Below are 17,482 nucleotides of genomic sequence, written 5' to 3'. Positions count from 1 at the left end.
ATGTTTATAAGCATATCCACAATATCATTTTGCCGTGTCGTGATCAATATATCAATAAATTGTTTAAATGCATTTGGACCACGACGTAGAAGCTTCATACAGTAGTCTAATGATGGAGAATCAGTTTTCATTATATCAACAAGCATTCCCCGAGAAAATATCTTCCTTTGAATAGACAACTCTAGAAAATCATCATCTAGAATCAAACGTTTTTCCATAAGAACTAGATTCCTTATGATTCACTCTTTCTCAAATCCATCCATTTTTTAGAGTCCTAACTCTCTCACAGCCGTCTTCAGACTGACCAGAATTTCTTTTTGTACTCTAGAAAATATACCCTAGTCTACTATAGAAAGAAAGAAAAACTATTGATTTAGAAAATTTTTTTTTGAACATAATTACAATAAAAATATTCACTGATGCATTTTATTCTCATCAATATATTTCGATAGGACATCTAATGTTGACCGAAGTTTATTTATATGGAGAATATTCACTTCTCCGCCAAGACATAGTTGCTCCTCCTGCTTAAACTTGCTTAATGATATCACGTATCTAGAATACATACTATCCCATTCAAGACATAGTCTACACCCAGCGGTTATTTGCACAGCTATATTGTGTACTCGTATATCTTTGCTGATACTGCTGTCGGTTCCATCATTAATCTCCAATAATGTAAATACACCACTCATTTTTTCTCCACTAATATACTCTCAAATACACTATTCTCTCCCTGAATTCAGTTCTCTTACTAATAGTAACTACAATAAAAACTACTCCTTATATTTGAATACAATTACTAATCAAGCTACTGTATATGAACTAGCCGCCACTATCTCTGCGATTGACCCCCAAAAAATGGGCGTCACCTTAGAAACCCGTCTGGTAAGGCATGTACCGTTCGTAGTAATAGGTGACTGACCCTGGTAAGTCATATTACGCAATCACTCGTAGAATCCATAGGTAACTGCCCCGTGGTAAGTCATATTACGCAATCACCCGTGATACTGTGCACACCCTTACTACTTTCGGGGCTATTTGATCAAATTCAGTTGACTTTTATTTATGGTAAAGGTTATGTTCTGTCGTGAATTGCTTACGCAGATGATTTACTCCTTTTGAGTTGATTACTTCAGTCACTTCAACAGAATGTAGATTTTTTAGCAAAGGTTTTTAGTGAGTATGGACTTTGTTTTCGCCCTGAAAAGTATCAGTTTTTAATTTTTGGTCCTAAGGCTAACGATCTCCTTAATTCAGAAACTTCTGTTCGTATTTATGATAGTATTTTAAAACCTTTGGAATCTTTTGTATATCTTGGTGTGCCTTATGGACCAACTTTAGCTCTCTGCCGTGCTTCTATTTCTAAAGCAGTTAAAAGTAAAATAGCATCTAGTTTCGGGGCAGTAATTTGTCTTCGCGATCTTTTTTCTTGGAAATCACTGGCTCGGGTATATAATACAGTCGCTTTGCCTAAAATTTTAGTTTTTTCATAGCTTCTCCCGTTTTTTAGAATTAGTAATATTGCGCATGTAAAAACCACATTTTTTAATTTTGCTAAGTTCCTTTGCCGCTTTTATAAATATTAATAAAATAATTTTTTAATGAATGCATATAAAATAAAAAACACTGTTGATGTTTTGGAGAAAAAGCAAAATAATTTTTTATCCAAATTAAATGTTTTTTCTCATAATTTATATAGAGCTGCGCATGAAGCTTAATTTATTTTATTTGATTTAATTTTTGAATGAAGTGTTAATTTGTGAAGTGTTAATTTATTATCTATAGAATGAAGTGTTAATTTGTGTGGTAATTTTGATTGAAGGCCTGTGCGTATTTGTTGTTATATAGTTTAAAATAATTTTATGGCCTGTTGATTAGCGGTTATTATTTTTATTTATTTCTTTTTTACTCTTCGTATTCGGAGGAAATAAAAAGTGAATTTGAATTTGAATTTTTTTGGTCACTTAAAAAGAGCACTAGAACTTTTAATTTCAATTCCAATGAGCCCTCCCACGATATTCTAGGACCACTGGTCGATTCTATCATCCGTGGGAAAAAAAAAATAAATAAATAAACACGCATCCGTGATCTGTCATTTGGCAAAAAGTACAAGATTTCTCATTTTTGTAAATAGATGCTTGAAACCTCTACAGTAGGGTTCTCCTATACGCTGAATCTTTCCCCCTTTTTTCGAAAATCAGCCAAATTTTCTCAGGCGCGTAACTTTTGGTGGGTAGAACTAAACTTGATGAAACTTATATATTTGAAATCAGCATTAAAATCTGATTCTTTTGATGTATCTATTGGTATCAAAATCCCGTTTCCTAGAGTTTCGGTTACCATTGAGCCGGGTCGCTCCTTACTTACATTTCGTTACCACGAACTGTTTGATAGCGCCTAGAATTTTATCTTGGCTGGAAAATTCCTTCCTCGTAGAAAATTTTCCCTGTGGAACCTCCCCCACCTCCTGAGAAAATTCATCCTTCAATGGTCCCATAGTCAAATTTAATATGATTCAATAAATTTCAATCTATTGTTGAAGTCTAAACCATTTTGATTAATACTACCTATTTGCGTCGAAAATTAAATTTTTGTCTACTGAAAAGTGCATAAATCTTAACAATTTGAATAATTTGTTGGAATTCAATAAACAAGTCACAATTCTAAAAGAAAAATTGGATTTCTTTTTTTTTTTGACTTGAAACAATTTTTTGATACAATTCCAATATTAAAATTGAATGATTTTTTTTTTTTTTTTTTTTTTTTTTTTTTATTTCCAGCCAAACATTTTGTTCGAAATCACATTTTTTTTACAGTGTAGACGAGGGAGAAATATGTGAGTATGAATATGAGGAGAGAATGGGGGGTTTAAACTTTAGGTGAGGTTTTTTTTCGGGGAGGGCAATTTATTGGCAAGTTATATCGGTATCGTGTCGGTGCGATACCGATATATCGGTATCGGACCTCGAAAATCCATATCGGTTGGGCTCTTGTTTGCGCGACCTAGGCCACTTTATATAACCACTTTATATACTATGTTGGCCCTCCTTTACGACGCGCCTGACCCTCCTTTACGACGCGTCTGGGCCTCCTTTACGACGTACTGGCCCTCCTTTACGACGCGTCTGGCCCTCCTTTACGACGCGTCTGGCCCTCCTTTACGACGCGCCTGGCCCTCCTTTACGACGCGTCTGTCCCTCCTTTACGACGCGTCTGGCCCTCCTTTACGACGCGCCTGGCCCTCCTTTACGATGCATCTGGCCCTCCTTTACGGTGCGATCCCACGTCTATGGTCTTTAATACATTTTTGAATACTGCTTACGATACGGATCAAAAAAAATTATTCGTTTTTTTTTTTAAGTTCGTTAAGTTTTTTCTGAGAATTCCAATTTGGGTACGTAAATGAATGAGTGAGTGACCATAAATATGGGATATCTAAGCCAAGTGTCGCCGCTTGTGAATTGGTCGATAACTTCTCTACTGGTGCGTTATATTGTTGCTTTTTTGTACTAATGAGAGACGAAACCCGCCAGACTGGTTATTTTCAAGGGACCGCTATTGAGAAATGGAATGGAAAGAGTGGTTTTCATTGCGTTTCCGATACTTAAACTGTTGTTTTTTGGGGTTTCGGGGAGGGGTACCTAGGTTATGTTAGGTTACGTATTTAACATATACTATGCTTTACCCCCCCCCCCCCCTAATGTGCGAATATAGCCCAAATTTGTTTATAAACTATTATATATTCATCGTATTCTATTTTATTTCATTAGCATTAACCAAACTTGACTTTTTAGAAGTGACCATATAACGCACCAGTACCATAACTTCCTGTAAATCGCTTAATCTGAATCCCAGTTTCTTCAGGCTATTTGTGAACTATTTTATATATTTAGGCTAATGTGATTGTTTTGGTCTATTTAATTTCCCTTTTTCATCCCCCCCCCCAGTGTAACATTTTTATGTTTTTAATGGGTAATAAAAGTGATTATTGTCATTAATGTTACTACACGTTTTCGATCCCACATATATTTTTTTGATTACTTTGTGGTGGCTGTTGACAGAGAAGGATAAAGAAAAAAAAAACCTCATTGGATTTTACGCAAGTTTGCGATGTTTAAGTCTGTATTACCAGAGTTTCACCGCTTCCGACCAATGGACAGTTTTTTTTTTTTTTTTTTTTTTTTTTTTTTTTTTTTTTTTTTTATCGCTTGATCCGAAGCACAGTTTCTCCAATGTAATTCTATGAATTTTGCATAGCTAAGCTAGTGTGACTATTTTGTGCTGGTTTTGCATTCTTTTTCTTGTCTCCCTTCATATTTGTGCTCAACAGTGTAAAATTTCGCGTTTTTAGGGGGATAAAAACAATTATTTATTTAAGTATTTATCTACTAAGAATATTTTTGATTCTAGGTTCACACCTCCATGTCATTGGTGGAAAAGAGCAACCGAGTGCGTAACCCATTAAATGTATAATTAAGTAAAACTTATGGAGAACGAGGCTTATCATCTGTTTCAGCCACCATACTATATTTTCATCTCCAGGGAACATAAACAGTGCAAAAGAAGTACATAGTATTTACATAAGATAAGAGAACTCCTCTTAGCTGCCGTGATAAGTTAATTTACAAGTTTACAAAGGAATTATTGTGACTATTGCTTTCAGATTCACCATGGATGCAATTAAAAGTTTAGTACGAAGCGTGAAAATGAAGCGGCTCTCTGCCACTTTTTTACTAACGATAGTGGCGTTCTTGCTGTCGCTCGTTACGGCACAGATAACACATTCACTGACGTTGTTAGTTGTTGCATATCATATGCTCTATAATCTTGTTGCTGTTGTTGGATGTTTGGCAACAATTAAGGTACGGGTTCTTAATATTTATTTTTTATTTAATAATTCATACAGTCAAATGTAAAAAAAATTAACTCGTTTTTATTTAATTTAAAAATATATTTGAAATTTTCAACTTCTGTTGACTTTTACATAGCAGTATGAAACAATCTTAATTCGGAACTCAGTTTGTACATATTATTCACCAGGGTCGTATTCAGGATTTTGTTCGGAGGCGGTCTAAAAAATAATTAAAAATTTACGCGGGCATATATTATAGGTTTTTACATGTATTATATGTATTTTGCTACTTTTGTACGAGTCGGACAGTTTTCTTTTTTTTGGGGGGGGGGGGTGAAACGGGGTAACCCCCCTCCCCTCCCGGGATAAAGCCTTCATAATATTAATGACCTTGTTTACTCGTACTCGGTTCAGGGTATGCTGGGTTTCAGCTCTCCTTATTGGTTGGACATGTGAGCCAATAGCATTAAGGAGGGAGGGTAGCTATGGGTCACAACACTGATGATTCTGAGCCATGAGGGCCACTTGGTGATGGAAGTCGCCAATGTGGTGTGGCTAACATTGTTCTGTTATTATTTCATTCTTGGGTTTTCTACCAACCGGGTAGACGCTTGCGAAGCACATCTGAGATAGAAAAAAATCGTAAGATATGTTTACTTCTCTCCGCATCGTATTATTATTGCGTCGCTTATTACTCGGTTATTGAGCCTCAGTCCGACCTTGTGTATGCCTGCCACGGCTCACGACTAATGCTAAGACTGCCACCGCTCTCAACACCTTTTCTAAGCAATAATATTCCTGTCAAATAAAACGCTAATAGTAAAATAAGAAAGATAAATTTATTAATCCAATCAGAACATCAAGATCCCCCTTCCTGCGCAAAATTTTATGGCCTGGAAAGCAGGAATATTAAAAGAAAATTAATGCAGAAAGAATTCGAGTTATATAGATTAAAATATATAGATGACACATCTGTTATTCGTCTATGTTCTAAGTAAAGTTCAGATTATATCCGATGTGGTTAATGAAGGTTTAGGATGATAGAGAACCTCCTCGTATGCGTGATAGTTTTGCTCGCTTTTAAGTTTTAGTTGCTGCCTTTTCCGTACAAAAAATATTATTTTGCATCAAATTATTAAGGGTAGAGTAAAGAACTCAAGCAACCATATTTGCTCTTAATTCACTGACTAATCAAAAAAAAAACACCTTTCACTATAGGTGAGGGGTCGTCCTCTTTGCAGTAAGCTAGGATATAGATATGTCAGGGAGTAGATCGTTAGACGATGTTCGTTAGAAAGACTATTGTAATGGAGATCACGAATATGATTATATGAGAGAAGTAAATAGTATAGTAAGCAGAAAGGCCGAGAAGTAAGCAGAAAAGCCGTAAAGCATAAAAACTGAGATGAACCTTCATAAAACCGTCGAATGAGGTTCAACTTTCATTTTATTGTTGCCAGCTATGGTCGGTAAAGCTGTTATAGTGCCATTGAAAAGAACAACTATTTCCTAGACTTCATGTTTAGTATTTTATCAATGCTGAATATTTTTTTTGCAGCTCAGTGAACGGCCTCCTTCCTTGCGCAATACTTTTGGCTGGACTCGCGTTGAAATATTGGCAACCCTGGTAAGCTTGGTTTTGCTCTGCTCATTATGTTTTTCACTGTGCGTAGAAGCAGTGCAGACGATTGTGCATTCTGGACATCACGATGAAATGCATCATCCAATACCAGTCGGCACTGTAGCGATATTTGCAATTATGATTAACATGATTTGTACCATGCTAATTGGAGGTAATTTCTCTTACTATGGGTTATATTTGAACTTTTCAGAACCCAATTTGACCAAATCCTTTATGTAGCGAATAGAATCCAAAAACAAAACAACAATAACGAAAAAAAAAACATTTTTAGTAGTGATTTTATTGCATCGATCATTTGGGGGAAACCCAGCAAACAAGAAATCATGTCTGGAAAATATTTAGCAGTTTCTAGTATTTGCCCATGGTATTTGATATTTGCCCATGAGCTTGGGTATGGAAATTGTTCCGAGTTTATAACGTACTTGGTCAGACTGGTCAGTACTTGGTCAGTACTTGGTCAAAGGCAATTTAGTATTTGCTGGCAATTTTTTTGCTTATACTTTCTGAGTTAATCAAGTGCTATCACGCTAATACTTCATAAAGTTCAAACACAGGACTTGGTAGTATATACCAAGGTACCATTTTGCTGGGGCCCCCGTACCAAACAGGTTTTTCTGCTAGGTAAACAGGTCATTACACTCTTTGCCAAGAGATTAAACCAGTAGTGTCTATAACTTAATTTACGTTGGTTAAACTTCCGATGGTTAAGAAAGCGTAACAGGTAATTAAAGTATGAGAAATGGGATGCTATAATTAGAATGATTTTAAGTTGAAACATTGTGACGTAAAAATAACTCAGTTATTTGCTTGCGTGTATAGGAATTCCCATGTGATTTGCTTGCTTGTATTTTGTGTTATAATAAGTATTTTATATATAATTTATAAGAGTATTAAGGTGTTTGAGATACTCAGTTGCCTAATTCCGTGTGATGTTAAACTTCCGATGGCTAAGAAAGAGTAACAGGTAATTAAAGTATGAGAAATGGGATGCTATAATTAGAATGATTTTAAGTTGAAACATTGTGAAGTAAAAATAACTCAATTATTTTCTTTAGTGTATAGGAATTCCCATGTTATTTGCTTGCTTGTATTTTGTGTTAAAATAAGTAGTTTTTATATCTTTTAAAAGAGCTTTAAGGGGTTTGAGAGACTCAGTTGCCTAATTCCGTGTGATGTTAAACTTCCGATGGTTAAGAAAGCGTAACAAGTAATTTAAGTATGAGAAATGGGATGTTATAATTAGAATGATTTTAAGTTGAAACATTGTGACGTAAAAATAACTCAATTATTTGCTTGCGTGTATAGGAATTCCCATGTTATTTGCTTGCTTGTATTTTGTGTTAAAATAAGTAGTTTTTATATCTTTTAAAAGAGCTTTAAGGGGTTTGAGAGACTCAGTTGCCTAATTCCGTGTGTTTTTTCTTTAATTGGTGGTCATTAAAAACTAATTTTTTGTGTTAAATAAGTAGTTTTTGTATATTTTAAAATATCTTTAAGGGTTTTGAGAGACTCAGTCTCCTAATTCCGTGTGTTTTTAATTTACTTGATGGTAATTAAATAATTATTTTTTTTTTTTTATACGTTGATTTTTTATCTTTTAAAAGATCTTTACTGGGTTTGAGAGACTCAGTTGCCTAATTCCGTGTGATTTTTCTTTACTTGATGGTCATTAAAAACGAAATTTTTGTGTTAAATAAGTAGTTTTTTTATCTTTTAAAAGATCTTTAAGGGGATTGAGAGACTCAGTTGCCTAATTCCGTGTGTTTTTCCTTTACTTGATGGTCATTATAAACTAATTTTTTGTGTTAAATAAGTAGTTTTTTTATCTTTTAAAAGAGCTTTAATGGGTTTGAGAGACTCAGTTGCCTAATTCCGTGTGTTTTTTCTTTAATTGGTGGTCATTAAAAACGAAATTTTTTGTGTTAAATAAGTAGTTTTTGTATCTTTTAAAAGAGCTTTACAGGGTTTGAGAGACTCAGTTGCCTAATTCCGTGTGATTTTTCTTTACTTGATGTTCATTAAAAACGAAATTTTTGTGTTAAATAAGTAGTTTTTGTATTTTTTAAAAGAGCTTTAGGGGGATTGAGAGACTCAGTTGCCGGATTCCATGTGTTTTTTCTTTACTTGGTCGTCATTTGTTGTATCTTTTAAAAGAGCTTTACAGGGTTTGAGAGACTCAGTTGCCTAATTCCGTGTGGTTTTTCTTTACTTGATGGTCATTAAAAACGAAATTTTTGTGTTAAATAAGTAGTTTTTGTATCTTTTAAAAGAGCTTTAAGGGGTTTGAGAGACTCAGTTGCCTGATTCAGTGTGGTTTTTCTTTAATTTATGGTCATTAAAAAAGAAAATTTTGTGTTAAATAAGTAGTTTATGTATCTTTTAAAAGAGCTTTAAGGGATTTGAGAGACTCAGTTGCCTGATTCCGTGTGGTTTTTCTTTACTTGGTGATCATTAAAAACGAAATTTTTGTGTTCAATAAGTAGTTTTTGTATCTTTTAAAAGAGCTTTACGGGGATTGAGAGACTCAGTTGCCGGATTCCATGTGGTTTTTCTTTACTTGGTGGTCATTAAAAACGATATTTTTGTGTTAAATAATTATTTTTTGTATCTTTTAAAAGAGCTTTAAGGGGATTGAGAGACTCAGTTGCATAATTCCGTTTGATTTTTCTTTACTTGATGGTCATTAAAAACGAAATTTTTGTGTTGAATAAGTAGTTTTTGTATCTTTTAAAAGAGCTTTACAGGGTTTGAGAGAATCAGTTGCCTAATTAAGTGTGGTTTTCCTTTAATTTTTGGTCATTAAAAACGAAATTTTTGTATTAAATAAGTAGTTTTTGTATCTTTTAAAAGAGCTTTACGGGGATTGAGAGACTCAGTTGCCGGATTCCGTGTGGTTTTTCTTTACTTGATGGTCATTAAAAACGAAATTTTTGTGTTAAATAAGTAGTTTTTGTATCTTTTAAAAGAGCTTTACGGGGATTGAGAGACTCAGTTCACGGATTACGTGTGGTTTTCGTTTAGTTGGTTGTCATTAAAAAATAAATTTTTGTGTTAAATAAGTAGTTTTTGTATCTTTTAAAAGAGCTTTACGGGTATTGAGAGACTCAGTTGACGGATTCCGTGTGGTTTTTCTTTAATTGATGGTCATTAAAAACGAAATTTTTTTGTTTATTAAGTAGTTTTTGTATCTTTTAAAAGAGCTTTAAGGGGTTTGAGAGACTCAGTTGCCTGATTCCGTGTGGTTTTTCTTTACTTGGTGGTCATTAAAAACGAAATTTTTGTGTTAAATAAGTAGTTTTTGTATATTTTAAAATAGGTTTATGGGGTTTGAGAGACTCTTTTGCCTTATTCCGTGTGGTTTTTCATTTAATTGATGGTCATTAAAAACGAAATTTTTTGTGTTAAATAAGTAGTTTTTTTATCTTTTAAAAGAGCTGTACGGGGATTGAGAGACTCAGTTTTACCTTGTCACAGTTACATTTTCATGATTTTGCAAAGTTCATTTTGAATTTCTTTCGATGAAATGCAAGAGTTGGAATATTTCAGTAGTGTTTGGTTGTGGTTTACCTTGTCACAGTTACATTTTCTTGATTTTTCAAAGTTCATTTTGAATTTCATTCGCTGAAATGCAAGAGTTGGAATATTTCAGTAGTGTTTGGTTGTGGTTTACCTTGTAACAATTACATTTTCATGATTTTTCAAAGTTCATTTTGAATTTCTTTCGTTGAAATGAAAGAGTTGGAATATTTCAGTTGTGTTTGGGTGTGGTGTACATTGTCAAATTTAAAGTTTCTTGACTATACGTTGTTCTTTTTGTATTTCTTTCGCTGTACTGCCCGAGTTGGAATTTGTCAGTAGTGTTTTATTGTGGTTTACCTTGTCACAGTTACATTTTCTTGATTTTTCAAAGTTCATTTTGAATTTCTTTCGTTGAAATGCAAGAGTTGGAATATTTCAGTAGTGTTTGGTTGTGGTTTACCTTGTCACAGTTACATTTTCTTGATTTTTCAAAGTTCATTTTGAATTTCTTTCGTTGAAATGCAAGAGTTGGAATATTTCAGTAGTGTTTGGTTGTGGTTTACCTTGTCACAGTTACATTTTCTTGATTTTTCAAAGTTCATTTTGAATTTCTTTCGCTGAAATGCAAGAGTTGGAATATTTCAGTAGTGTTTGGTTGTGGTTTACCTTGTCACAGTTGCATTTTCTTGATTTTTAAAAGTTCAATATGAATTTACTTAATTTAAATTAAAGATTTTTTCCATTTAATAATTGGTTGTTCGTTTATTTCCTATTCAAATTTCCATTGAAAATATTTGTCACAGTTCAGTGCTTAGTTCTTTCAATGAAATTCAATAGTTGGACTATTTCAGTAGTGTTTGGTTGTTGTTTACCTTGTCAAAGTTATATTTTCTATATTTTTAAAATTTAATTTTTTAATTATATAGTGTTAATTATAGTGTTGGTATATTTCAGTAGTGTTTGGTTGTGGTTTAACTTGTCACAGGTACATTTTCTTGATTTTTTCAAAGTTCATTTTGAATTTCTTTTGTTGAAATGCAAGAGTTGGAATATTTCAGTAGTGTTTGGTTGTGGTTTACCTTGTCACAGTTACATTTTCTTGATTTTTCAAAGTTCATTTTGAATTTCTTTAGTTGAAATGCAAGAGTTGGAATATTTAATTAGTGTTTGGTTGTGTTTTAACTTGTCAAAGTTACATTTTCTTTATTTTTCAAAGTTCATTTTGAATTTCTTTCGTTGAAATGCAAGAGTTGGAATATTTCAGTAATGTTTGGTTGTGATTTACCTTGTCACAATTACATATTCTTGATTTTTCAAAGTTCATTTTGAATTTCTTTCGTTGAAATGCAAGAGTTGGTATATTTCAGGAGTGTTTGGTTGTTTTTTACCTGGTCACAGTTACATTTTCTTGATTTTTCAAAGTTAATTTTGAATTTGTTTCGTTGAAATGCAAGAGTTGGAATATTTCAGTAGTGTTTGGTTGTGGTTTACCTTGTCACAGTTACATTTTCTTGATGCTACATTTTCTTGATTTTTAAAAGTTCATTTTGAATTTCTTTCGTTGAAATGGAAGAGTTGGAATCGTTCAGGAGTGTTTGGTTGTGGTCTACATTGTCACAGTTAGATTTTTTTGATTTTGTAAAATTTCATTTTGAATTTCTTTATTTGAAATGCCCGAGTTGTAATATTTAAGTAGTGTTTGGTTCTGATTTCCATTGTCACAGTTAAATTTTCTTGATTTTTCAAAGTTCATTTTGAATTTCTTTCGTTGAAATGCAAGAGTTGGAATATTTCAGTAGTGTTTGGTTGTGGTTTACCTTGTCACAGTTACATTTTCTTGATTTTTCAAAGTTCATTTTGAATTTCTTTCGCTGAAATGCAAGAGTTGGAATATTTCAGTAGTGTTTGGTTGTGTTTTACCTTGTCACAGTTACATTTTCTTGATTTTTCAAAGTTCATTTTGAACTTCAGTAGTGTTTGGTTGTGGTTTACCATGTCACAGTTACATTTTCTTGATTTTTCAAAGTTCATTTTGAATTTCTTTCGCTGAAATGTAAGAGTTGGAATATTTCAGTAGTGTTTGGTTGTGGTTTACCTTGTCACAGTTACATTTTCTTGATTTTTCAAAGTTCATTTTGAATTTCTTTCGCTGAAATGCAAGAGTTGGAATACTTCAGTGTCACAGTTACATTTTCTTGATATTTCAAAAGTTCATTTTGAATTTCTTTCGTTGAAATGCAAGAGTTGGAATATTTCAGTAGTGTTTGGTTGTGGTTTACCTTGTCACAGTTACATTTTCTTGATTTTTCAAAGTTCATTTTGAATTTCTTTCGTTGAAATGCAAGAGTTGGAATATTTCAGTAGTGTTTGGTTGTGGTTTACCTTGTCACAGTTACATTTTCTTGATTTTTCAAAGTTCATTTTGAATTTCTTTCGTTGAAATGCAAGAGTTGGAATATTTCAGTAGTGTTTGGTTATGGTTTACCTTGTCACAGTTACATTTTCTTGATTTTTCAAAGTTCATTTTGAATTTCTTTCGTTGAAATGCAAGAGTTGGAATATTTCAGTAGTGTTTGGTTGTGGTTTACCTTGTCACAGTTACATTTTCTTGATTTTTCAAAGTTCATTTTGAATTTCTTTCATTGAAAAGCAAGAGTTGGAATATTTCAGTAGTGTTTGGTTGTGGTTTACCTTGTCACAGTTACATTTTCTTGATTTTTCAAATTTCAGTTTGAATTTATTTCGTTGTAAATCTATTTATTCACTCTGTCTTTAGTTTATTCTTTTGGTATACCTTGCCAAATTTACATTTTAATTATTTTACAATGTTCAATTTGAATTTCTTTCGTTGAAATGCAAGAGTTGGAATAATTAAGTAGTGTTTGGTTGTGGTTTACCTTGTAACAGTTGCATTTTCTTGATTTTTCAAAGTTCATTTTGAATTTCTTTCGTTGAAATGCAAGAGTTGAAATATTTCAGTAGTGTTTGGTAGTGGTTTACCTTGTCACAGTTACATTTTCTTGATTTTTCAAAGTTCATTTTGAATTTCTTTCGTTGAAATGAAAGAGTTGGAATATTTCATTAGTGTTTGCTTGTGGTTTACCCTGTCACAGTTACATTTTCTTGATTTTTCAAAGTTCATTTTGAATCATTCAAGAAACGTGATTAAACACGTTTTTAAACTACACGCTATTTGCATGCCTTTCCTTGGCACCTTTCCAAACGAGCGGGGATTCCCCGCTGGTTCCTACACATTGCAAAAAGTGAGCAGTACGAAAACTCCACATTTTCAACCAGACTGGTTTTTAGACAACACACCCACAGAGATGACACACACACATAGAAACGAGACACGCACAGACACGACACACAAACAGAGTCATAGTGAGAGAGATATCCAAAAAGTTGGGTTGACCTAGGTTCACTTAGAGTGGCGTTTACCTTGTCACAGTTACATTTTCTTGATTTTTCAAAGTTCATTTTGAATTTCTTTAGTTGAAATGCAAGAGTTAGAATATTTCAGTAGTGTTTGGTAGTGGTTTACCTTGTCACAGTTACATTTTCTTGATTTTTCAAAGTTCATTTTGAATTTCTTTCGTTGAAATGCAAAAGTTGGAATATTTCAGTAGTTTTTGCTTGTTGTTTACCCTGTCACAGTTACATTTTCTTGATTTTTCAAAGTTCATTTTGAATCATTCAAGAAACGTGATTAAACACGTTTTTAAACTACATGCTATTTGCATGCCTTTCCTTGGCACCTTTCCAAACGAGCAGGGATTCCCCGCTGGTTCCTACACATTGCAAAAAGTGAGCAGTACGAAAACTCCACATTTTCAACCAGACTGGTTTTTTAGACAACACACCCACAGAGATGACACACACACACATAGAAACGAGACACACACAGACACGACACACAAACAGAGTCATAGTGAGAGAGATATCCAAAAAGTTGGGTTGACCTAGGTTCACTTAGAGTGGCGCGCCACTCTAAGTGAACCTAGGTCAACCCAACTTTTGGATCTCTCTCTCACTATGACTCTGTTTGCGTGTCGTGTCTTTGTATTTCTCGTTTCTATGTGTTTGTGTTGTCTCTGGGGGTGTGTTGTCTAAAAAAACAGTCTGGTTGAAAATGTTGAGTTTTCGTACTGCTCACTTTTTTGCCCTTTGTATGAACCAGCGGGGAATTCCTGCTCGTTTGGAAAGGTGCCAAGGAAAGGCATGCAAATAGCATGTAGTTTAAAAACGTTTTTAATTACGTTTCTTGAATGATTTAAAATGAACTTTGAAAAATCAAGAAAATGTAACTGTGACAGGGTAAACCACAAGCAAACACTACTGAAATATTCCAACTCTTGCATTTCAACGAAAGAAAATCAAAATGAACTTTGAAAAATCACGAAAATGCAACTGTGACAGGGTAAAAAAATAGCAAACCCTACTGAAATATTCCAACTCTTGCATTTCAACGACAGAAATTCAAAATGAACTTTGAAAAATCAAGAAAATGTAACTGTGCCACTCTAAGTGAACCTAGGTCAACCCAACTTTTTCGATATCTCTCTCTCACTATGACTCTGTTTGTGGGTGGTGTCTGTGTGTGTCTCGTTTCTATGTGTGTGTGTGTCGTCTCTATGGGTGTGTTGTCTAAAAAACCAGTCTGGTTGAAAATGTGGAGTTTTCGTACTGCTCACTTTTTGCAATGTGTAGGAACCAGCGGGGAATCCGCTCGTTTGGAAAGGTGCCAAGGAAAGGCATGCAAATAGCATGTAGTTTAAAAACGTGTTTAATCACGTTTCTTGAATGATTCAAAATGAACTTATAAAAATAAAGAAAATGTAACTGTGACAGGGTAAACCACAAGCAAACACTACTGAAATATTCCAACTCTTGAATTTCAACGAAAGAAATTCAAAATCAACTTTGAAAAATAGAGAAAATGTAACTGTGACAAGGTAAACCACTACCTACCACTACTGAAATCTTCCAACTCTTGCATTTCAACGAAAGAAATTCAAAATGAACTTTGAAAAATCCAGAAAATGGAACTCTGACAAGGTAAACCACTACCAAACACAACTGAAATATTCCAACTCTTGCATTTCAACGAAAGAAATTAAAAATGAACTTTGAAAAATCAAGTAAATTTAGCTGTGACAAGGTAAACCACAAGCAAACACTACTGAAATATTCCAACTCTTGTATTTCAACGACAGAAATTCCAAATGAACTTTGAAAAATCAAGAAAATGTAACTGTGACAAGGTAAACCACAACCAAACACTACTGAAATATTCCAACTCTTGCATTTCAATGAAAGAAATTCAAAATGAACTTTGAAAAATCAAGAAAATGTAACTGTGACAAGGTAAACCACAACCAAACACTACTGAAATATTCCAACTCTTGCATTTCAACGAAAGAAATTCAAAATGAACTTTGAAAAATCAAGAAAATGTAACTGTGACAAGGTAAACCATAACCAAACACTACTGAAATATTCCAACTCTTGCATTTCAACGAAAGAAATTCAAAATGAACTTTGAAAAATCAAGAAAATGTAACTGTGACAAGGTAAACCACAACCAAACACTACTGAAATATTCCAACTCTTGCATTTCAACGAAAGAAATTCAAAATGAACTTTGAAAAATCAAGAAAATGTAACTGTGACAAGGTAAAACACAACCAAACACTACTGAAATATTCCAACTCTTGCATTTCAACGAAAGAAATTAAAAATGAACTTTGAAAAATCATGAAAATGTAACTGTGACACTGAAGTAGTCCAACTCTCGCATTTCAGCGAAAGAAATTCAAAATGAACTTTGAAAAATCAAGAAAATGTAACTGTGACATGGTAAACCACAAACAAACACAACTGAAATATTCCAACTCTTGCATTTCAGCTAAAGAAATTCAAAATGAACTTTGAAAAATCAAGAAAATGTAACTGTGACATGGTAAACCACCACCAAACACTACTGAAATTCAAAATGACCTTTGTAAAATCAAGAAAATGTAACTGTGACTAGGTAAACCACAACCAAACACTACTGAAATATTCCAACTCTTGCATTTCAGCGAAAGAAATTCAAAATGAACTTTGAAAAATCAAGAAAATGTAACTGTGACAAGGTAAACCACAACCAAACACTACTGAAATATTCCAACTCTTGCATTTCAACTAAAGAAATTCAAAATTAACTTTTAAAAATCAAGAAAATGTAACTGTGACAAGGTAAATCACAACCAAATACTACTGAAATATTCCAACTCGTCAAATACAGATAAATAGATTCAAAATGAACTTTGAAAAAATCAAGAAAATCTAACTGTGACCAGGTAGACCACAACCAAGCACTAGTGAAATATTCCATCTCTTCCATATCAACGAAAGAAATTCAAAATGAACTTTGAAAAATCGAGAAAATGTAGCATCCAGAAAATGTAACTGTGACAAGGTAAACCACAATCAAACACTACTTAAATATTCCAACTCTTGCATTTCAACTAAAGATAATCAAAATGAAAATTTAAAAATCAAGAAAATGTAACAGTGACAATTTAAAACCACTAAAAACATTAATTTAATATTCAAAATCTTTAATATCAGCGAAAGAAATTAAAAATGAAAATTTAAAAATAAATAATATGTTCGTGCGCTATTTAACTCACAATCAAACATTAATGAAATATTCAAACTCGTGAATTTCTTGGAAAGAAATTAAATATGGACTTTGAAAAATCCAGAACATATTACTGGGAAACGGTAAAACACACAAAAAAACACTACTGAAATATTCAAACTCTAGCCTTTCAACTAAAGAAATTCAAAATGAACTTTGACAAATCAAGAAAATGTAACTGTGACATGGTAAACCACAACCAAACACTACTGAAATATTCCAACTCTTGCATTTCAACGAAAGAAATTCAAAATGAACTTTGAAAAAATCAAGAAAATTTAACTGTGACAAGTTAAACCACAACCAAAAACTACTTAAATATTCCAAATCTTTCATTTCAACTAAATAAATTAAAAATTAAATTTGAAAAATCAAGAAAATATAACTTTGACAAGTTAAACCAAAACCAAACAATACTCAAATATTGAAACTATTGCATTTCAAAGAAAGAAATTCAAAATGAACTTTGAAAAATCAAGAAAATGTAACTGTGACAAGGTAAACCACAACCAAACACTACTGAAATATTCCAACTCTTGCATTTCAACGAAAGAAATTCAAAATGAACTTTGAAAAATCAAGAAAATGCAACTGTGACAAGGTAAACCACAACCAAACACTACTGAAATATTCCAACTCTTGCATTTCAGCGAAAGAAATTCAAAATGAACTTTGAAAAATCAAGAAAATGTAACTGTGACAAGGTAGACACACAACCAAACACTACTTGCCCATATTCCAATCCTCTTAGCACATGAAACTGAACGAAGTACAAGGA

General features: G+C 33.0%; 2 protein-coding genes across 4 annotated transcripts in view; both read left to right on the top strand.

Annotated features, from left to right (window-relative positions):
- LOC148945477 (proton-coupled zinc antiporter SLC30A1-like) overlaps nucleotides 1–6,716 on the top strand; it is a 62,273-nt gene extending 55,557 nt beyond the window's left edge. Inside the window, exons 2-3 of the mRNA XM_089099444.1 lie at nucleotides 4,667–4,865; nucleotides 6,414–6,716. Coding sequence (XP_088955570.1) covers nucleotides 4,674–4,865; nucleotides 6,414–6,716 — 495 coding nt within the window. The 5' untranslated portion in view covers nucleotides 4,667–4,673. The remainder of the gene's footprint in view (nucleotides 1–4,666; nucleotides 4,866–6,413) is intronic.
- LOC148945476 (cardioacceleratory peptide receptor-like) overlaps nucleotides 1–17,482 on the top strand; it is a 593,562-nt gene that overhangs the window by 468,301 nt on the left and 107,779 nt on the right. The gene's annotated exons all lie outside the window — the stretch shown is intronic.

Source organism: Artemia sp. Qi Xiang Cuo, chromosome 13 (genome assembly GCF_049724085.1).
Source record: "Artemia sp. Qi Xiang Cuo chromosome 13, ASM4972408v1, whole genome shotgun sequence".
Classification (NCBI taxonomy): Eukaryota; Metazoa; Arthropoda; class Branchiopoda; order Anostraca; family Artemiidae; genus Artemia; species Artemia sp. Qi Xiang Cuo.
Note: the sequence above shows the minus strand (reverse complement) of the source record. Positions and strands in the feature narration are given on the sequence as shown.